This window comes from Polyergus mexicanus, unplaced genomic scaffold, assembly GCF_030449975.1.
Source record: "Polyergus mexicanus isolate NDT 795.1 unplaced genomic scaffold, iyPolMexi1.0 SCAF_27, whole genome shotgun sequence".
NCBI lineage: Eukaryota > Metazoa > Arthropoda > Insecta > Hymenoptera > Formicidae > Polyergus > Polyergus mexicanus.
Genome location: NW_027223347.1, coordinates 3,055,121 through 3,078,922, shown reverse-complemented (window position 1 = coordinate 3,078,922; position 23,802 = coordinate 3,055,121). Strand labels below are relative to the sequence as shown.

Here is a 23,802-nt window from a genome sequence, read left to right as displayed (position 1 = left end):
ACGACGGCGGCGGATTATCGCGTGTAGTAGCTTGCGTTTTAGTGTAGCTACATTCTTCCGAGATATTCTCGCGTCTTCGAATATCGTGAACAATTCATTTTATTGGCCTTTATCCAGAGCAGTCGTCGCGGATGCATGCTGCGTAATCGCAACACTATATAATATATACAGGGTGATTCTAAATAAATGTGAAAAATTTTAGGAGACGATTCTTTGTCGAAAATTAAGGGGGGCCTTTCATATAAATTATATATTCCTATACCCCTCCCCGAGGAGTTACACTTTTCCAAAAGGGGAGATGAAAATTAGGTTTTCATTTTCTTTTCTTTTTTTTTTCTCAATTTTTGGACAAGTTAAATAAATGAAATTTGGCGGATATTTTCCACTAATAAAAAAGATATTTATTAATATTTTTTTTAATCCTCCCGTATCGTTATAAGGGGAAACTAATAATTTCTATTCGTTTTTTTATTAGAATTTTTTAACGGGCCGGAATATGATCACCTAAAAATATGCATTAGAAAATTTGATTCCTTTAGAAACTTAGTTATTTCTTTTATTTTTTTCGTAAAATCAATAATCTTGAAGAAAAAAATGTATTATCATGCACAGCACGGTGCTAAATGGCATAGATTTCTAATTACGAGAAGTTGAATTTTGGAGTTAAAAAAAAGCAAATATTAATAAGTATCCCTTTTATTGAAAAATGTGTCTACCAAATTTCATTTTTTAATTTGTTACGTCCTTTCCTCAGGAAGCGATATAGGATTATATGTTCATATGAAAGACTGCCCTTAATTTTCCATAAAGAATTTTCTAAAATTGCTCGCACTTATTTAGAATCACCCTGTATATATAGCGCAGGAATTTTAGAACAAAAGTTTAATAATTTAAATCAAGCAAAAACACAAAAATGTTTTGAATGAAAAATCGACTCAAATAAAGATTATGTTATACGAGCGTCATATTTAAAAAAAAAAAAAAAAAAAAAAAAGTAATCTTGAGTTTCAGTCTTTCTAGTTTTAGTCTGAAAAATTTTAAAGATATTTAAAAAAAATCACAAACCATATTGTAATGTTAGATATCAATTTAAAACAAATGGCATATTTTTGAAAAAAAAATAGTCTCCGGAGAGAGCGGAATTTTTTATAATAGTATTATCTCATACTTAGATCAGATCTCACATAATTACTGGATTATAAATATGTACATCATTAGCTGCGTGAAACGCGGTCGATTAATCTTCCGCGAATATAAAGTTTGCTGTCATTATTAGAAGATTAACCTTTAATTAATATATTCTTGTGGAATAGAGCGCGCTCGTGCGATCTTTCAAAGGTTTTTTAATGTACAAGAAAGATAGTAACAACTTTTCAATTTGCCGAATATTTTTACAAGACATTTTTACAAGATACGTAGCTCTTTCATAATTTTTCAACTTCTCTTAATTTTAATATGATTTTAAAGTCAAGATATTATTATATGTTTATAGATCTTTGACATCGATATTCATGAAGTTTTAATTTTTTTATTTTGCTTTTTTATGTTTTGTATTAACGGATATATTTTTTTTCTTTTAATATTGAAAATGAAAATAAATTTTATATGTATAACAAAATTTTTATTTAGTTGACGCAATTTTTTAATATCATTATTTTTGTAAGAAATTAAAAAAGATACTTTTTGCAACTGTCTTCGGTTAAAATATTTGTATAATTTTTTATTTTCAATTGGCGCAATTTTTTGATATCTGTTAGACTCTGACATCGATATTCATGAAATTCTGTAACTTGTGAGATACACGTACGAAGTAATTTCAAATTTCATTCATTAGCATATATTAGAAAATTATTCTTAGAATTAAAATCTCTCTTATATTGTTTATTTTTACTAAAATTATATCAAGTATGTGAAAGTTTATTTTCTAGTCTTAACCTTTCAATTACTTTTAATTGCTTTTTAAACACACAGCGGATCAACGAAATTATTTCAGTTAATTAAAAAATTCGAGCTAATATTACCTCACTGAAAACGGAACTGCATCAATCGCGGTGCATAATGTAAATTTCCACGTTAGATTGCGGTAATCATATGGACGACATGTCCTTTGTTCACATCTGCGGTGGCGGCAAACTACGGAAACGAGACTTCCTCTGTTAGCGAGCTTGGCGTTGGTCGTCTAGGACGATTAAAGATTTCTTTCATTCCGCAAAGTAACTACGACGAACCTCTGTAAGTGATATTGTGTGCATGTGCCAGAGCCGTTTGCAAAGGCATAGTGCGATAGAACAGAATCAGAAAATGCGGAGAGCATTAAAAGCGTGAGCGGCAAAAGTATTGTCCGTCTGCCTTTTCTTGTAAATTCGAGCTTAACAGTTGCTCGCTGACTCTCAAGTCAATGCTATCGCGTACACCGTTGAAAAATTTGGCTTAAATTGATTACATATCGCATATCTCAAACGGTTCACACAAATTTTTGTAGGAATTTAAAAAATGAATGCAAACTTTACAATAATTTGAAATAAATTTTGTTTAAAATCAACATTATTTTTAATGATAAAATTAACTTGGAAAAATGTTATCGACGATCTGTAGTCACTCTCACTCCTATTGTAGAATAAAATCAATATTTTCTCTGTACATTTTAACAGTACTGTAAATTTTGAATCCTGTCATTAATAATACAGAACGTATCTATCGTGTAAAATTAAAAATATGTGCACATTGTGTTATTTCTACACTTGTTTTTTAGTCGTTGTAATAATTTAAAATTTGTTTTCAATTAACACAATAGCAATATGTTAAATTAATACACGTATGTGTTAAATATTTCGCACAAAAATTTTAAACGGCATATTTTTTTAACAAGAAAACATATTTTCCAACAATGTACTGCATTGCAAAAATATATGACAAATGTAATATTACTATCTGAATAATAAAATATCAAGAATATAAAAATCTAATTTATATATATACAGGGTGGGGCATCTATATTGAGACACCTAAATATCTAAAAAATAAAGCAAGATACAAAGAAATGTTTCGGACAAAAGTTGTTCGGTTCTAAGGGGGTCATAGGATGGTGCGATTAGTTTGATCTTGGGTGGAGGCGCTTGGGAGATTTCAATGTCAATCTTGTTTTATTTTCTTTACACCAATTGATGTCTCTCATTTTTCGAGCTTAAAATATTAAGGTAACATTATTGCGAAATAAATAATTTTATGAGATATTTCATAGTTGATGTAAAATTATGTCGAAGTAAATAAATAATGTATAAAAGTAATGTATAAAAGTAATAATGTATAATGTAAAAAATAATGTATAATGTATAATGTAATAATGTATAATGTAAAAAATAATGTATAAAAGTAATAAAATAATGTATAAAATATCTCGTAAACTATTAAACTTTTGGCCATCATACCCCTATAACTTTTTATGCAGAATATTGCAAGGAATCGATTTATGTAGAAAAATTGGGGTGTTTCCATTTAAAAAAACAAGATTGACATTGAAATCTCCCAAGCGCTTCCACCCAAGGTCAAACTAATCGCACCATCTTATGACCCCCTTAGAACCGAACAACTTTTGTCCGAAACATTTCTTTCTATCTTGCTTTATTTTTTAGATATTTGTCACCCTGTATATATATATATATATCTCAAAAAATAATAAAATAAATAAGAAATAAATAAGAAATTAATATGAACAAGAGATTGTAGAAAGAAATTTGGTTATATAAATATCAAAAAGGTTTAAGTACAAAATATTGTGTGTGATATTTCTCGTTAGACACGGAAATCCAAAAATCACAGCAAAATAAACGATCTATTGTCCTTTTTTTTTCCTCTTTCTAAATATTTTATTATTACATTCATATGAGGGTATTTTTGAGTATTCTGGTAGAAAAATCATCATAAGCATGAGATAAATTACGATGTTACAATTCACTTCACGATATAAATAGTTTATATAAGCGTTCGGTTTATTATGCATTCTTCAGCGCGTGTTGAAATATCGCGAGAGAGAGGGAAAGCTCTGTACAAAGAAAACACAGATTCACTGCAACCTTGGCGTAATCGTGAGAATGAATACGGCAATGCGCGCATTTGCTCGTGCGGTGCGACACGCGTGCGAAACGCGCGATTTTCCGATCGTCGTCGTCAGGAAAATGTAAATTCCAGTCCTGCAAAGTTAAAAATAACATACGCGACACGTACTTTCATATAACATATAATATTAAATAGAAACATATATTTAGAAAAATTACCCGATAAAAATTAATCTAGGTCCATGCATGATTATCGAGCGGTTGAACAAAATTGGCGGGAATTTTGTTTTGCAAACAAAAAAAAAAAAAAAAAAAAATACAACGAAATATCGCTTTGATGCGAGAGGAGAAAAATTTTTCCTAACGGCGGTATATGAAGGAACATTTCGACTTATCGAATGCGAAGAAAAAAATTTTGTTGTGTTAATTGAACTCAAGTATTGTTTATTTATTAAAATTATAGAATTATTAAAACAATTGAAAAAAAAAGTGTAAAAATAACACGATGTGCACCTATTTTTAATTTTACACAATAAATAAATATGTTCCATATCATTAGTGACAGGATTTATCTGTTAAAATTTACAGAAAAAAAATATTGATTTTATTCTACAATAGGAGCGACAGTGACTACAGATCGTCAATAACATTTTCCCAAGTTAATTTTATCATTAAAAATATGTTGATTTTACAGAAAATTTATTTCAAATTAACTATGAGGTTTATATTTATTTTGTATTAAAATATTAACATAGTATTAGTATCATCATTTAATGTATCCATATTATGTTAAATTAACACAAGGATTTGTGTGGATCGTTTGGGACAATCTGTTAAATTTAATACAAATTTTTCAACTGTGATGCTGTGATACATACAGACATCTCACTTATATTATATTTGTATTGCTATCATTATCGCAGGGATAGAAACGAAATGCAAACATGAATTGTATAAATATAAAGGATCTCTTATTTCCACACATTTATTAACAAATTTATATATATATATATATATATATTGTATATAAATTTGCTAGATCAGGTTTTTGCTTTTATGCAATGACATTAAATAATCTATAGTTTTCAGCTTTTTTACTTTCGGCGTGTAATAAAAATATTTCTTCGCTGTTAGAAAAATAACGAAAAAATAATAGCAATTTTTGCGAATATCGTTGAAATGAATTCGAGCTCGCTCGAATTATCTTTAGGAAAAATTGAATTTAAAATGTGCAAAATTCTTTTTACACGATACCAAGCCACGTTTAATACGTATACGAGATTTTAATTTCTTAATTTGCTTCTTTTTTTACACGTTTAGAGTATTGCAGAATTGGCGAAAAATGGGCACATTAAATTTTTTTTTTTTTTTTTTTTTTTTTTTTAAGTCAAATTTTGAACGGAGATTTCGAGTATCTCGAGATAATAATTTATATAAATATATTAACGGGATGTCTACTCTCTGAAAAAAACCTGGAAAATCTGGGATTCTCAGGGATTTGGTTTTTACCTTGAAAAATCAGGGAATTCTCGTGGAATTTTATTCGAATTCAGGGAATTTTTTTTGAAAAATTCTCTCTTTGATCATTTTGTTCTTATATTGCAAGCATCTGATTGGACAATGATTGTGAATTATATATGTGTCAAATATATCTTTCTCTTTGATTACATGTTCATAGTAAAAAAAATACTGAATTTTATCTAACAGAGATTTCGAGTATCTTAAGAAAATAATTGATATAAATATTGTATATTAACAGGATGTCTACACCCTGGAAAACCTGAAATTCTCACAATATTAATACACATTTTTTTTATTGTAATTCTTACAATTAATGATAAAAAAATGAAAATATTATGCTTATCTTATAAAAGTCATTCAGTTCTTTTCATTTATATTTTTAAATTTAATATTTACAGTTTGAGTGATTTATTTTTCCTTTGTATGAATGAAAAGCTTTAGAAAACGCAGATAAAAAAAAATTTATTTTAAAAAATTCCATCTAAAAATTCTCTAATTTTACCTGGAATTTTGAAAGAAATTATCTGAAAAATCAGGAAATTTTCAGGGAATTCTTTTACAAGCTTTGAATAGACACTCTGTAAGTAATTATAATTCAAGATATACGCAAAATACAGCATGTCCCATAGAAAAGTGATCATCTTAATTTCATTTATCTTATATATGTATATTTATTTATTTATTTATAAAATAAACACGTAAAATTTTATTTGACAATCAAGGGGAGGAGAGAGGTTTTTCTGAAACTATATTTAAATATGAAAGCTGTAGTAATTGCCGTCGAATGTTGAACACAAATTGCTCTCGAACGCGATTAATCAAAAAGTTCTGGCTGAATCGTGCTGTGCGTTTCTATTTGTGTGAACGTCCCTCTCAATTTGTCTTTCTTGACGGCAGACAAGTTTCCGGTGGCCAGAATTTTCCTTAAAAATGGAATTTCCGAGGAGGGGGCGCACGCACAATCGACGCGCGGAAGAACCGCGGAAGCGGAAACTCCGGAAACTCCGCGGGCGAGGATAGTTTACGGGTATTCACAATGAATGAAACGTAAGGATCGCGTCGTCCAAGTTTTACTGGTAGCTGAAGGAGAGCTTTTCTTTTTCTCCCTCTTCTGTGTTTTATCGGGCGTTTCATTCCTTTTTTTCCTCCGACGTTATACGTTCCTTTTTTCTTCCGTTGGATTAACTCGATTCTCCTGACGGGATTAAAAGCGTGGCGATTTTTTCCCGTCGACATGCGAACGACGCGAAGGCAAACCCGACTCTCTCCATCGGAAAAGTTGAAACGATTACCGTCTGTTTAATCCAACAGCCGGATAATGCGGTTTATTGAATTTACCGGATAAATTGTTTGGGATGCGCCAACAGAGCGAAGAGCAAAAAGTGTCCGAGAGTCCCTTCGCGAGCTTTCGCATTTACTTTGGCGACACTCCCGGACCTGTTTTAACTATCGTGCAATTCCACGACATTCTATGGAGAATGACTGTATTTTTATATGCTTTTCAATTATTTTATGCATCGCGTTAGAATGTTTAGAGTTTAGCACAAGTTACTATTTATATATGAATTCTTTGATCTATTTATAGTCGATTTGGAATTTTTGTCCGAGAAAATTGGCATCGGTTTTCCCGCGAATGTTGCAAAGAGGGGGGAATTAATTATATAAGAGACAATTATCTCTGCCAAGAAAAGATTAACTGAATAAAGGTGTTTTTTTTTAATATATACTATATATATAGAGGGTGTCCCAGAATTAGATCGACAAAATTTTATGTTGTTATGAGACACATCAAAACGCGAATTTTGCTAATCGTATCCGCAAATGAGCATATGTTTTGGCAGAGAATCAAAGACTAACAAGGAAATCTTGCGAATGAAAAAATTCTGATTATGACGAAAATTTACATACACGTAGAGAAGGTAAATAGATGAATTTAGATATTTCCAGTTGCGGCCCAAAAACGATTCTAAGGGGTGAAATCACTCCTCTTATATGGAGTAGCTTCTCGCTTCTCTCGATATATCTCGAAAATTATTCGAGATATTAAAAAATGTTTTATACAAAAATTCCATGGTAAAAATACCTCTATTTAACCATATTAATAAAATTTTGAAAAAATATTTTTTTTTTTCAATGATTTTTGCCCTCGTTACTCTTTGATTCTTTAGTGCCAAAACGGCTCATTTATGAATTTATTGACAAAATTGGCTTGTTTTAGTGTCACACTCCTACATATATATATGTATATACAGGGTGGGGCACTTGAGACACCTAAATATCTGAAAAATAAAGCAAGATAGAAAGAAATGTTTGGGACAAAAGTTGTTCGGTCATAAGACCATTGTTGCCATTAGTTTGACCTTGGGTAGAGGCGCTTTGGAGATTTCAATGTCAATCTTGTTTTTTGAAACGGAAATATCCCAATTTTTTTTACATAAATCGATTCCTTGCAATATTCTGCATAAAACGTTATAGAGGTATGATGGCCAAAACTTCAATAGTTTACGAGATATTTTATACTTTATTTTATTACTTTACTTCGACATAATTTTACATAAACTATGAAATATCTCATAAAATTATTTATTTTTCAATGATGTTACCTTAATATTTTAAGCCCGAAAAATGAGAGACATCAATTGGTGTAAAGAAAATAAAACAAGATTGACATTGAAATCTCCCAAGCGCCTCCACCCAAGATCAAACTAATCGCACCATCCTATGACCCCCTTAGAACCGAACAACTTTTGTCCGAAACATTTCTTTCTATCTTGCTTTATTTTTTAGATATTTAGATATCTCAATATAAATGCCCCACCCTGTATATATATATATATATGTGTGTGTGTGTATGTTTGTATGTATTTCCCGATATCGACGAAAGACGGATGCGGGTCGTGCCACTGCAAGAGCTAGCAACGATACGATATCAAAAACGGTTTCTGCGGTGGCCGCGAGCCAAGTATAGATTGCTAACTGTCACTGGACAATGATATACACCACGTTGAAAGGATTTCAAAGGAACGTACTGTCGATCCATACACAGTGTTACGCTGGTATAGTTGGATGGCTTTCTAAGAAATATCGTTACCGCGCCATTTGTCTCCCGATACAATATAAGATACTTTGCGGATATTACATTGAAGATTCACCTCAATTTGGTTAATGCGTTCCTTTTTGGAAATCAATTTTTTAACCCGCCTATAAATATAGAGAAACTTTATAATGTGCAGAGAAACTCTGTTTTTAGATTTTTCACGATATGTATATTTTGAAATAATAGCAGTTAAATTATTTTTGTCCTAAAAGTTTAATGGGATCATTTATAAACTGCGCGTCATTTAACAAGCGTGCGTTTTACCACGTTAGCTAATTTTAATTTGCACCTCTCTATCATCGTACGATATTTTTACGGGCTAATTTCATAATACATATATCTTTTTTCTACTTTTAATATGCGTGATTCTTCTATTATAAAATAAAAATTTATTTGCGAGATCGACTTTTCTATCATGAGTAAAAATATATATTTTTAGAATAATATTAAATTCTAAATTGAACTTAATATTATTGAAAATGCTAGTTTCTTGTTCGTAATAATAATAATTTCGCTTGTATTAGCAAAAAAAAAAAAAAAGGCATTTAACGATTTTAAATAAAGATACACACGTCGGCGATTTTTTTATCTGAAATCTAGTGAATAATTTTTTTCAAAATGCTATATTCTTTAGCTTCGATTACGAACGAAATTATTGTTATTACAAACAACTGCAAGTGAAATACTACGCTATCATATTCTGGAAAATTAATTTATTAAATACACTCTTCTATTATAAAATAAAACTTTATTGTGAAATCAACTTTCTATTATAAATAAAACATGGATTTAAAATAATATTAAATTGAATTGAATTTAATATTATTGAAAATATTAATATTTTATTTACAGTTGTTTGTAATAATAATAATTTCGTGTGTATTAAGAAAAAAAAAAAATTTAGTCACACACTTAACGATTTTGAATCAAGATACGTCAGCAATTTTTTTTTTTTTTTTTTTTAATCTGCAATCGAGTGACAATAATTTTTTCAAAATGCTATATCTTTTATATGGCTTCGAACGAAATTATTATTATTATTATGAATAAAATATTATCATCTTCTGCTTGGAAAACTTAATTTGTTAGAAATAGAATGTTGAGTTTACAAGGGTGTTTTAGACACGGCATTACGCTCGCTGTCGAAGAGCACGAGGAGGTTAATCAATAATTCATGTTGGCGCAGTACCTACGTTCGATTTATCTACGTATTCGAGCGTAATTACTGCCACAATTTCAATTGAACGCGGCACTTAGAGTAATTAAGAGACGAGCTTACATCGCGCTGCTCCGACTTTGCACGCGCGGGACGAAAGGTGGTTGATTAGAAGCTTTCTTTATATTCTTCTTGGCGTCGATGTAAATTGTAAGAAGGACATAAAACGTAACCCGAGGGATCGCGTAAGCTTTTAAAACATCGCTTGCAACGACTACCTTGATCAACTAAGCCTGGCTGATTCCTGACACATTTCCCTTTAAATTGATTCCAGGAAAACATACTTCATTTACCCATATTGTGTATAGCGATGCATTTTATTTTTATTAAAAAAAAAAAATAGAAATCCAGATTAAAATAAAATGACACAGAGAGATATATATATATATATGCTGATATTATATTATTTAAAACTCGATCGATTCCGACTTTATTTGCTGGTTATTTCAAAATCTCGATATGAAAAACTTGGCAAATCAGTCGTTATAATTTAATCCATTTAAAGACGTTGAATAATAGAAATCGACGAAGGTGTAGCAAATTTAATTTATACTGATAAAAATATACGAGGCTAAAAATTCATCCAGATTTTCCTCTCAGGATTAACGGGTCTACCACCTGAGAGCGGGCTGTCAACCGCCCTGTCAGTGTCATCGTCGGTGCGGTGGTATCCGGCTTACGCAGATAACGCAGCATCCACCGCTCGCGGGAAAAGAGTATCTCGACTGGGACGTATCTCTTGTGAATTAAACATCGCCCATGCCGCTGGCGCAAACGAGATTCGCAAATTCATTCCGCGTATATACGCGAAAGGGATGACGCTGTACGCGCCTGATTCTCCGGGAGGAGCTTATGAATTTCGAACCGAGCTTCCTTCGGCCTCGCGCAATTGTAATCTAATATTAATTGTTTTACGTGATTTCAAAACGATATGACAGTCGACAAATTGGATTAATCGCAGCGAAAATGCGATAAATGCGACGCACACAGTCAGCTGTTCCATCGATATACAATAATTGGCATTACTCTGGTAATCAAGGATTGAAATCGTGCTGATTCGTGATTAATAAGACGTAGAAATCACTCGTAGAAATTTATCGTGAAAATGTGATAATTTTATTGTTATATTTTTTCGTTATTGCTAAAATTCAAGAATAGAATTCGAATGTCAGATAAATATTATTTTTTTTGCCAGATACGTTATTTTTGCAAACTTTCTACCGAATTAATTAGTTTGAAAATCTGACGTCTGGTTTTTTCTTGTTTATTATTCGAGCAATATTCTCGGGTTGTTAGATACTCATCGTGAGTCACTTGGTTTCATGAAAGGAAGCGAGCATCCGAGTATAAAATTAATTGCAGTTCGATACAACACAATCTGAGAAATTCAATTTTCAAGAGAGAAAATTTCTTTTCTCAGGTCTAAGCATAGTTTTTATCGCTATTAAAGCAACAGGTGCGCGATCGGGCTTTCTGGTGTGACAAGAAAGGATCGGCTATATTACTCGACCATTCGAGTCGCGACGAATCGTCTTTTGCAGACAAGAAATTTATATGTGGCAAAAATTGAATATAAATGCATAGTAATATAAATATAAGCGTAAAACCCCAACGGAATATAAATTAAGATCTTTGTTTTTCTTTGTAATTATAATTACAATAATTTTTTATATTTTTTATATTTTTTATATGATAAACCATAATAATTATTTCTCGTTTTTATAATCCTCTCTTCTAATTTCCCAATCAATTTCTCATAAACTTGATATCGTCGATTAATACAGGGTGTCTATCCAAAGCTTGTAAAAAAAATTCATTCCCTGATTTTTCAAAATTTTTGTTTTTCTTTGTAATTATAATTACAATAATTTTTTATATTTTTTATATGATAAATTATAATAATTATTTCTTGTTTTTATAATCCTCTCTTCTAATTTCCCAATCAATTTCTCATAAACTTGATATCATTGATTAATACAGGGTGTTTATCCAAAGCTTGTAAAAAAATTCATTCCTAAGTTTCATCCACTGATTTTTCAAGTAATTTCTTCAAAATTCCAGATAAAATTCGAGAATTTTTAGATGGAATTTTTTATATACCTTTTCTATTGCTTTTTCACTCATACAAAGGAAAAATAAACTACTTGAATTTTAAATATTATTAAATTTAAAAATGTACTGAAAAGAACAAAATGTCTTTTGTATAAGATAAGCATTTTTCATTTGCATAATATTTTCATTTTCTATTATTAATTGTAAGAATTATGTAGAGTAAAAAGTGTGTATTCAGTATTTTTTTGCTATAACAATAAATATTTATATAACCAAAGAATGAAAGATATATATTTATAATTTATTTGAAACATATAATTCACGATCATTGGCCAATCAAATTGTTGATGCTTGCCAATATAAGAACAAAATGATCAAAGAGGGGAAATTTTTGAAAAAATTCCCTGAATTCGTATAAAATTCTATGAGAATTCCCTGATTTTTCAAGGTAAAAATTAAATTCCTGAGAATTCCAGCTTTTCTAAGTTTTTTTTTTAGGCAGTAGACGCCATGTAATATGTTACAAAATATAGATTTTGATAAAGCGCTACAATTTTACATTTTTGTAGCATTAGCGAAAAAAAAAAAAAAACTTGCGGGCAGAAACTTTAGATTTTTTTTTTATTTCAGGACATCGAGCACGCGGACGTGCTGACGGTGGGTTTCAATGTGGACGGTGTCGAGCGTGTTCTCGACCTTCGACTGAACACCGATTTAATTCCGGTCGGCTATCAGCAACGCCATCAGCATCGCGGCACGTACAAAGTGCACACCCCGTCGAAAGTTGTAAGTACACTTGGGTACTCCCGCAGTATTCACACTATGGCATGTTAACCGCTTTTCCGCAAACAACGTCGGTTAATCGGAGAGGACCGAGAAAGCGTCTCTAAGATTTATTCCACTTGAAGCCGACGTCGGCCATTTAATCGCACGATTCGTCACGTATCGAATGGCCACGTAAAGAACGGCATTATCGCCATTTTATGGCTTGATACGCCACGTAAAATTTACGATCGTACACAATACACACACGATCGTTTATATCGCTAAAAGAGGGACAATTGATGCGTGTAATTTTTTCGCGCCTTGCCTGACGTTTTGCATAATTTTTGAAATATTATTATCGCGCTATTATTATTTTATTATTGTTTTATCTCGTTTATACTTTCAAGGTCCTATATTATAGAGCGCGCATGACGTTGTATATCGAAACGTTGCTGAGTTAATTATAAGCATAAATCAGCTGTTTAAGACTGATATCGCTGTCACGAGAAAAGAGATTTCGAGACTCGTTTATTATAATTAATAAATGTACAATTTTTGTCTTTTTTTTTATTCTCATTCGTTTACATCTTTTTTTATTATACCTTACGATTAGTCATTTGAGGGATAGTAATCTGGATTTTACGATGATTCTAGAAGTCGACTATAAGAACCATCGATTTTACGATGCATCCGTAGAATTTAATTTTAATCTGACAGAACTTTTCTGTCATTACTATTTCCAACATTGGAGAACTTTAGACGATACTTCATTTATAATCAGGTCGACAAAAGTGTATGTCAGAAGAGAGAAACGGCGTTATTATAATAAAAATTAATTTCCGTCTCAAGCGAAAGAGAGAGAGAGAGAGATCACCATTTCTATTTCGGAGAATTCGTATCTATCTCTGGGAAAGTTTATTTGATTCCACGCTCGGCTCGAACTTCCGGTCTCACGAAAATTAAAAATCTCTCCGCGGATGTCCGTCTCTCTCGTCGTATCTGTTCGCCGTCATCACGGATGGACTTGGCAGGACAGATATAGGCACACCGTACACGTACAGGTGTAACGACTCGGCCGAAATCGATCGAGTCACTCGCTCTGTCTGTCCGCCTGCGTGCTTAATACGACGTCTCGTTGCAAACGCATGCAAATGTGTCGGCGAATGACGGGGTCGTTATAAAACTGCAAGCGAGCGGCAGTGTTTCCGCTTTATAATTCAAGCACCGGTGGGAGAAAGGCAGGAAGGACGGGGGGGAAAAAAAAAAAGAGGAAAAAGCATCGCAGAATACGTTAAATTGCGACATGTCCACAGAGTGAGTTCGCGCAAAAAGCGAAAATCGCCCTCGGAAAACTCGGAAATTGTTCACGTTAATCATCCAATTTCGCTGTCTATCATTTTTTTTTTTTTCCCCATAGCTATTTCAACTTAGCTGTCCTATACGGTAAATAAAATAAAGCGGCAGAGATTAAAATGAGAAGCGAAAAATTGGATATAAATGTATTCGGTGTTTATATTGTTCGCGACATGTATCAATCGAAGAGGCAATTATGCGAAATTTCGTTTACTGAGTCAGCGGCTACGAAATATCCCGAAGTATTATTTTAGGGAAATTTACGTCAAGGGTTTCTGCAATGTTATTCGATTAATTACAAGTTTTGGATGACGAAATCGCGCGACGATTACATCGTCCCGGTGAAAGCGGCAACTTTTACACGTGCTCGATAATAAAATATCGATCGTTTTCCAATTTGAAGCTTAAAAGGCATTTCTGCGGCCTCGATATTATAATTATATCTCTACATTTTAAATTTTTTTTTTTTTTTTTTTTTTTATGCCTTGCTTTGCGGTTTTGGCTTCCGGTATATATATATACGTTCGTTACATTCATTAGACAATTAGATATTTAAACGTTTAGAACATTGTGGAACATTTTAACTTTGTGACTTTAACTATAAAACATTGACATCCTGTAACTATAAAATTTTGAACTTTAAAAATTTAAAAATTAAAAATTTACATTTTATCTATAATTGACGAAAAGTAGACTCTGGATTTATTGAAGCATTTCTTAGTAAACACGACGTTGGAAATTGTAATGCAAAAATTTATATAGAAAATAAAATACATAGAATAAATACAATATAGCGTAAAATATTTTTTAAATTACAAATAAATTTAATGATATGATATAATAAGATAAAATTGTAAAACGAATTTAAAAGTTCAGTGTAATATTAGCCTTATCGTCATAGCTTGGATTTGTTCTAAGATAACGAGCTGAATATTATAATTCTTCCGCGTATTCTTGTTTATTTTTAAATAAAATTTTAATGATAAGGAAAAAATAAGAGCGATACTATTTATTTAATTACAAAGATTAGCTTTTCTCTCAATCGCGATATCGCGGTTAAATATAGCTGGACCATGACATGGACAAGGAAATGTTATCAATGTAGGATCAAAAGTCATGCTATCGACAACTGTCAGAGTTCGTTGAATACCGCCGATACCGCGACACCGTATTTACTGTTTCGTCACAATTGTATTTAATTAATTTTGCGGTTACGACTCTGCCCTCCATCTACCTCCCATTCTTCGTGGTATAAATACAGCTCATCCGCGCGGATAAACTAATTTCAAGCACGTTAAAAGAGAAAACAGAAGCGTGTGAAATGTGTAAAATGGAGATGCGCGATAGATGTGACTTCCGTCAAAGGGAAAACGATTTCGAGTCAGTTATTACGAGGATATATAGGATCCTCTTTTATCCTCTCGACGCGCGGTTCTGAAATTTACCGTCCCGGTAATAAGGACGCGGCTGTTACGAAACGTATATTTTTCTCTCCTTCTCTCTCTCTCTCTCTCTCTCTCTCTCTCTCTCTCTCGTCGTATAAATCTACATAATCTCCAATACGGCGGGCACGCGATATTACATTTAATAGAAGCGAGGATAAGCTTATCGTGGGCGAATACAAAATTTCATATTCCGTCGACACGCCTCGTAACGCGCTTTCCATGGAGAACGCGTTACGCTCTCGCAAAATTTTTCTTTCATCCGACAATGAATCAAGCTTCTTGAACGCATATATAGGTGAAGGATGATTATGGATGTTTCGTGTTTTACATGAATTAAACGCGCACGAGATTACTCTAAATTAGTCGCGCGTACGCAAAGAATGAGGCAAGGATGTTATTTCCGGGACCCCTCGATTCGATAGGTCATTTTTATAAGATTTTTTTATCAGAAGGGGAATACCCCGCAAACCACAATGCGCTACGATTCATATAGTTTTCGAGATATCGATTTTTAAACGTCGTAGTTACAGCAATATTTTCAACACAATTGATGGTAATTTTTCTAACACCGTGTGTATGTTTTATACAATATATTCTTGGTAGATTCATTTTTTTATGTCTAAAAATCGAATACGTAGGCGGGGGAGGGGCGGAGCTCTCCCCCTGCACCTATACCTCGGGGGGGGAAAAAAAAACTAACCCAACCCAACCCCATGTACAAGGGATGAATCTTTATTTTAAGTATTACTATTATTACTTATTATTCTCACTTTACATTCTTTATATATTTATGTAGGTATATGTGATTATTTGTTGCATTACAATGGAAAAATTTTGAAATCTCGATATATATTTTTTTTTTTTTTCAAAAAGAAATTAAAATTTTTTGCATTAAAAAAATTTTGAAATCTCGATATATTTTTTTCAAAAAGGAATTTACTTATGAAAATAATGACCTCTTGCGAAAGATTTTGCGAAAAATTTTAGGGGATGACTCTTTGTCGAAGATTAAGGTGGGTCTTTCATATAAATATATACCCTATTTACGCCCTTGATTTTTCGACAAAGAATAATCTCCTAAAATTTTTCGCACTTATTTAGGAACATCCTGTATATTTTTATTTATCTATTTATTTATGAAGAGAAGTAAAATTAAAGCATAAGTTTAATGAAAAGTTTACCTTTATAAAAAACTGTGCGCTTATTTTTCACTCGTGGCGATGAAATTACACGAGAACTTTTGTCAGTTTTACGTCCCGAGTCGTAGCAAGGAAAATTATATATTTACATATATATATATATACACAGGGTGTCCTCCAATTTAAATGGCAAAACTGTAGGAGCGTGTAGGGGATCGAAAAGCTAAGATAGAAAGTCCTTTGGAGGTTCGCTCGTTTTTGCACCATTTTTGAGAAAATTACAAAGAAAGAAACAAAACAAGTTTTCGTTTTTTTACTTATTTATTTATATTTTATTTACGTTATCGTCTGATTTAATGCAGATATTGTTCAAAATCTTGCCCTCTCGCAGCAATGCAAGCATTACATCTAGCACTGATCTCATTAATTGCAGCTAGACATTGTTCTAGTGATATTTCGTGCACCGCATCTATGATTCGGTCTCTTAATCGCTCTCTTGAATCGATTGGCACCGTAGGGGGATAACATCAAGTGTTTACATATGTAAGGAACCTTGAAGCAGAAAGTTTATTCGGTGCCAATCGACTCGAGAGAGCAACTGACAATGAGAGATTGAATTTTTGCGATTTTCTCTAAAATGGAGCAAAAACGAGCAAACCTTTAAAGGACTTCTTGTCTTAGTTTTTCGATCCCCTACACGCTTTTGAAGTTTTGCCATTTACATTGGGGACACCCTGTATACAAAGTAAAAATTGTGAACTACGCGATAAAACCGAGAAAGAAATTTCACTCAAATGTCGATAAAATTGAGAGAAAATTGAAGAAAAAGGATTTCTTAAAACAAATATGTATTTTAACGAATGATATTCATGAATTTTGCGCGAATCTTGCAGGAACTCTGTCATTACCAAGGTAGCGTTCGAGATGTTCCCGATTCGTGGGTTGCATTATCCACTTGTAGAGGATTGCGCGGTGTCATCTTTGACGGTGAGAACCTTCACCACATCCATCCGGAAGATGAGAGCTTGGATTCTCCGCATTATCTCTACAAGCACAGCGATCTCATTGCCAATAATACGTGCGGTAAGCATATCTTGCGCCATCAATCATTCATATTGTGGTACTTTTGTATCGCGTATAAATATTTCTTAAAGATGTTTTCACTGTACAATAGTAGTAAAAGAATTGTCAAAATTGTAAAAAAAAAAAAAAAAAAAAAAAAAAATTCTTACGTTTATACTGTTTGAAAAATCAAATAAATAAATCCGGATTATAAATAGAATTAAAGTATTACAAAATAATATGATATATTTAACGTCTTCGTAAAAGGAAATAGTCGTAATTAATGTTTTTCTTAATTTATGATAAAAATTTTTCGTAAATGGATCTGAATCAAACTTTGCATAAATATTTATTAGAGTTTCCTTAATACACGTGAAGATTTTTATTTCGCTGGCAATTTTCTTTCCTTGTCAAATTTGTCAATAAGTACGATAATACGCGATTTTCTTTAAACTTGAACTTTAAACTTAAATAATTTCCAAACCGTTAAGAGAATTGTGCTTAGAGTTTACACAGATATTCAGGAGAAATAGTAGAACAGTCTGCGAAATTTTTATGCTTTTGTCAATGTTAGATGTATGACACGTACATGTTTAAAAAAAGAAAAATCACATGATTAATAACACAGAGATATAACGAAAAAGATAAAGATTGTGTTTGAAAGAGAGATTAATATTATTAGCGTGTCAGTGTCAATATTTCTTCTCTCGATTTAATTATTAACGGTGGTAGCGTCCGCTTCTTTAAGACCGCCATCGCGAGAATTCGAGATAATTACTACAATACGTCGAGGAGATACCGTGACACGTGTCACATCTTAACGAAGCTAACGACATTCATAATTAAGATCTCAGAGTTTCGTGACTAATAAGTTGACTCACACCCAGATCATTCGTATCTGTTGTTGTCTCGAGAAACTTCGGCGAGAAACTAAAGCGATTTTCGCGGATTTTCCTTAAGAGTATTCACGAGCTTTGACTCTGAGAAATACAAATCTTTAGTAACGAATACCCTTCTCTTGGGTCCTCCTCGTCCTCCCTCATTGTCAGCGGCCGCTTCCCCCCTCCCCCCCCCCCCTAGTCCCCCTCCCCCGCGCTCCTGCTTCGAGCACCGGCTCGAAGACCCGCGTCGGAAAGAGACTGGTCTCTCCTTAACGGTCTTAACGAATGTGAGAGCAAGGCCTCGAAGGCTCTTTGTCCACCTTTGTCCTACCGGGAATCTCGCTGCCAACGATCGTGTCTAATGTTTTTCCTCGGTTGCAGGTTACGAAGGCACACCGCCGCATCATGCTCACCGACGCGATCATCGCGAGGTTGAGAGACTCTCCAGGGTACGTATGTGCGTAGAGAACGATGGAAAAAAAAAAAATTTCGAATAGCTTTCCCCCCTCAAGTAAATTATACGACTTCAAAGAATATAGTCTCGCAGTCTGGCCTCATATCCTCGGTGACTTTGTTCTCCTGCTCTTCCATTCTTTTCTTCTTTTTGTTGGAATTGTTCCTAAACAATTGGGAACGCCTGTAGAAATCACTCTGTCATATTACATCTAGCGAAAATTGAAATAAAGTTGAATTTTACAATCAATATCACGTCGCTGTCTTCTTTTTTCTCTCGCAGCATAAAAGAGCGACTGAAATTATTCGGGGGCCCTATAACGCGAACAGACAATCGCGTTACGTGGAGCTAGTGCTTGTAATCGACAAGAAGGAGTATATGGCGCTCGACGAAAACTTGGACAAAGTACATCAGCATTGTAAGGACATCGCCAACATTATCAACGCTGTAAGTAACGTCATCGTCGTCGCTTAACTGGACGTATAATTTATTTCGACCTGAATGAGAACGAGTTAAAGCGCGCGGGGCTAGTTCAACAACTCCATTATCCAATTAGACGCTTTGAACATTTGCGGCTTCCTTTTCCTAAAATTCGCTAGAATATACTTGTAGCCATCGGGTTTACCAGTTTCATTCCACGAATTTTGCTTCATCTCTAGGTTAAATTGGCTGTTATATACATAATTGTGTTCGCATGGATATTCAAGTCTTATTTTCTTCAGAAAGTAGGAACTTTACATGAATCTTTTGTTAATCACATGCGAGCCATTACACATTCTTTACTAAAACTCATTATCTTTCAAATATTGATTTATATATGTATTATATACACAGGATGAGTCACTAGAAATTGCCTTCTAAAAATCTTCGTAAATATTAATTTTAAACAAAAAGATTTAAGGCAAAAGTTAAATTATTTTGAAAGGACTATATTTTTTGGTCGTCCTAGTTCTCATTTATTTATTTCTTTTCAGATGCAGGCGTCAAAAAGTTTTGAAGATCATCTCAAGTTTTTTTGAATAGAAAACCCTATTTTTAATCAGCTATAATCGTAGAGGATAAAAAGGCAAGTCGAACTACATATAGTGTCTTAACCGTGGAATGACCTTAAAATGATCATGAAAAAACTTGAGATTATCTTCAAAACGTTTTGATCCCTAAAAAAACTAAGACAACCAAAATGTAGCACCTTCAAAATAATTTAACTTTTGTCTAAAATCAATATTTATGAAGATATCTTAAAAGACAAATTCTATAGTGACTCACCCTATATATGCATTTTTACGATTAAATTTCTCGATAATTACAAGTTAAATTGGTAAAATAAAATTCGCTTGAAATTATTAAAAAGTTAGATTCTATTAATCGGTTTCTCTCGAAGCTTAAATATTTTTCATTTTTCCATTTTCTTTTAAATTTATCGCCAATGACAATGATGGATTTTTGTTTAATCTCTAATATATACACAATTGAGAGAGAAAGAGAGAGAGAAAGCGCGATACACACTGTATATTCCGCGTACTCTTTGACGCAACGAGACAAAGAGATTAATTAGCGCGTTACTCAACCGTATTACGATACCGCGGAATCTCCATGTAAAATACGAGACAAAGGTATCTTGGTGTATTTGCAGCTATACATGCCATTGAACGTATTTATCGCCCTGGTCGGCGTGCAAGTGTGGTCCGAGTCGGACGAGATAAATCTATCATCGAATGGCGACACCACTCTGTCCAATTTCCTGCGCTACCGTAGGGAGAAGCTGGTTCAGGATATACCCAACGATAACGCCCAGCTGTTGACGTGAGTGCTGTTTACAGTATGAGATGCATTATGTAGATGTAGACTAACTGCATGTAAAACGTAATAACGAGCCTGACATTTTTCTTTCTCGACAATAGACGAATCACCTTTGAAGGCGGAGTGGTAGGCAAGGCTCTTAAAGGACCGATATGCACCTACGAGTTCTCAGGCGGCGTTTCCATGGATCATTCGACCGTCGTTGGTTTAGTCGCGGCCACTGTTGCTCACGAGATGGGCCATAATTTTGGCATGGAGCACGACGGACCGGATTGCGACTGCCCTGAAGAGAAGTGCGTTATGGCTATACCTTTTTCTATTGATATTATTCTACTTGTGAATCGCTGATTCACTTCAAATCCATCCTTATTTATTATTCTATCATTATTCCAGGTGCATAATGGCGTCATCCAGCGGCTCATCCGGGCCAACGCATTGGTCTACGTGCTCGTTGGAACACTTGGCTATAGCTTTTGAACATGGCATGGATTATTGCTTGAGGAACAAACCGCAGAAGCTTTTCGACAGTCCCATATGCGGCAACGGATTCGTCGAATCGGGCGAGCAGTGCGACTGCGGTCTGAAAGAAAATTGCGACAATCCCTGCTGCAACGTGACCACCTGCATGCTGCACAGTAACGCGAGCTGCGCAACCGGCGAGTGCTGTGACCTGAAGACTTGCAGGCCGAAGAGCGCGGGCACCGAGTGCCGTAATGCCGAGCACGAGTGCGATCTGCCGGAATATTGCACGGGTCAGAGCGAATATTGTCCAGCGGACGTGTTTAAGATGGACGGCGAAACCTGCAGTGTAGGCAAAGCTTTCTGCTATCAGGGATCGTGCAGGACGCACGATGATCAGTGCAAACTCCTTTGGGGTCCCACCGGTTGGTCCTCCGACGCGCAATGCTATGATATGAACAACCGGGGCACAAAGAACGGTAATTGCGGCTACAATCGCATCGATGCGAGCTTTATCAAGTGCAATGATCAGTAAGTTGAGGTTATATTGTATATGAGAATAATATCGTGAGAGAAATTGGATTTTGATGTATCGGATCTGTTATAGAAATCTCCTCTGTGGCATGCTGCATTGTAAACATTTGAATGAACGACTAGAATTTGGCATGGAATCGGTCGCAACCTTGAGTCACTCCTTCATCAATAATGGCGGGAAGATAATACCATGTCGTTCGGCTATAGTCGATCTCGGATTGAGCGAGGTCGATCCTGGACTCGCACCTGATGGCGCCAAGTGTGCACCTGGAAAGGTAAAATATTTCCAACGACGCGAAAGTTTGATTTTTTTTAGCGTAAAATAGACCAGAAGTGTAAATTGAATAGTTTGGATAATTATAATTCACTTACATACAGATGTGCGTGAATCAAAAATGTATGTCAGTGGCGGATTTAAGAGCATCCGTATCCGGCGGTAAAGCCTGTCCAAATAATTGCAACGGTAACGGAGTATGTAACAGTCTTGGTCATTGCCATTGTAACCGTGGTTTTCGACCACCTGATTGCCTTCATCCCGGAGTCGGAGGCTCTGAAGACAGCGGTCCAGCCGAAGATCCAAACGGTAAATATCTTACCTACTTACATCTACCGTATTAATCGATAAAAAAATTACGTTTTTTTAGCATTTTAAATAATTTCAGTAGAAAAATAACACTTGATAATCTAAGAAAAGGAGTTTTAGTTTGATATATATAAAGAGATATTTTTATATAGCCCTGTGGTTCTTATTAGCCCACCAAATTTAAATTTATGTTTTAGAGTCTTATTAAATTCTCTTAATTGATATTTTTATAGATCTACATTTTTGACTGTATGACTGTATGATATGCATTTCATGTGCTTTCAGCGCGAAACGATTTCATAACCGCGCTCTATGTTATCTTCTTGGGAGTTGTACCTGCCGCAGCTCTGCTGCTACTCGGAGTTTGGTACATTAGAAATTCCGCACAGCATTGGAAGAAGGACGTGATGTCTACGTATGTATCTAGTTTCAACCGTTTTAAAGAGAAACGCAAACCGCATGCTAAATCACTCGATGTTCCTACGTCAAAGACACATTACACTGCCCGTAATAAATATTTCGGGGTAATCTCCGCCTATTTCGTGCCGAAGCGAAAGAGTACCACCCGTAACGTGAATAAAATATTCACAATCAATGATAACGCCGTTCTCAAAGAGTCGTTACAGATAACCAAGACTGATTTGATATCCACCACAAATCCGGACGCTATCAAATGTAGTAATAATATCGAGTATAGAAAGTCACTGCTATTCGGCAATGTAAAGCCGAACATTAGCGCACAGTCCCAAGCGCAAAATAACATTGCGACTCTTTCTATACCTGCCGTTGAAATTCAATTGAAGAGACCTACTCCGCTTAGGTCGGAATTGGGCTCCAAGATATCGGAATGTATTCAACAGATTCAGAGAAAATCGCCTAAAAACGTCAAAGGACTTACGCTCAACACAGAATTCAAATTCGAGCACTTGAATGAGAGTCCAGCCGGTACGTCTGATATTACTCCAAAGCCGGACGGATTATTATTTAACGATTCGAAGACACCTGCTCCATTTTACAATAAAAAACCACCACCTCCACCGGCACCTGCTCAAAGCTTAAAACCAAAGATCTGAGCAATTTCTCTGATCTGTCTTTACGAATCTAATCATGCATAGATATTTGGCGTGAAAATTCACGTATTTTTAGAAAAATTTATTGATTTATTATTTATATAATGCATTATGATATATGAGTTTCGAATCTGTTTTATAGTCTATAGTAATGGAGCTTATCTTCAGATTTCGATAGATCAGGAAAGAATGATTCCAATTAAAACACATCATTTGCACAAAAACCGAATTAAAGACATTCAAAGATTTTATCAGTATATGAAAAGCGTGATAATAATTTAAAAAAAAAAAAGGTTAGAATCAGTTATTATCAAGT

The 23,802-nt window shown here is 33.9% G+C and overlaps 1 protein-coding gene across 1 annotated transcript in view; it reads left to right on the top strand.

The window, feature by feature from the left end:
• Window positions 1-23,802, top strand: part of Meltrin (meltrin) — a 97,570-nt gene that overhangs the window by 69,240 nt on the left and 4,528 nt on the right. The window contains exons 3-12 of the mRNA XM_070314572.1: window positions 12,572-12,727; window positions 17,537-17,726; window positions 18,968-19,035; window positions 19,323-19,487; window positions 20,674-20,843; window positions 20,942-21,133; window positions 21,234-21,830; window positions 21,907-22,108; window positions 22,212-22,416; window positions 22,702-22,831. Of these exons, the coding sequence (XP_070170673.1) occupies window positions 12,572-12,727; window positions 17,537-17,726; window positions 18,968-19,035; window positions 19,323-19,487; window positions 20,674-20,843; window positions 20,942-21,133; window positions 21,234-21,830; window positions 21,907-22,108; window positions 22,212-22,416; window positions 22,702-22,831 (2,075 nt within the window). The remainder of the gene's footprint in view (window positions 1-12,571; window positions 12,728-17,536; window positions 17,727-18,967; window positions 19,036-19,322; window positions 19,488-20,673; window positions 20,844-20,941; window positions 21,134-21,233; window positions 21,831-21,906; window positions 22,109-22,211; window positions 22,417-22,701; window positions 22,832-23,802) is intronic.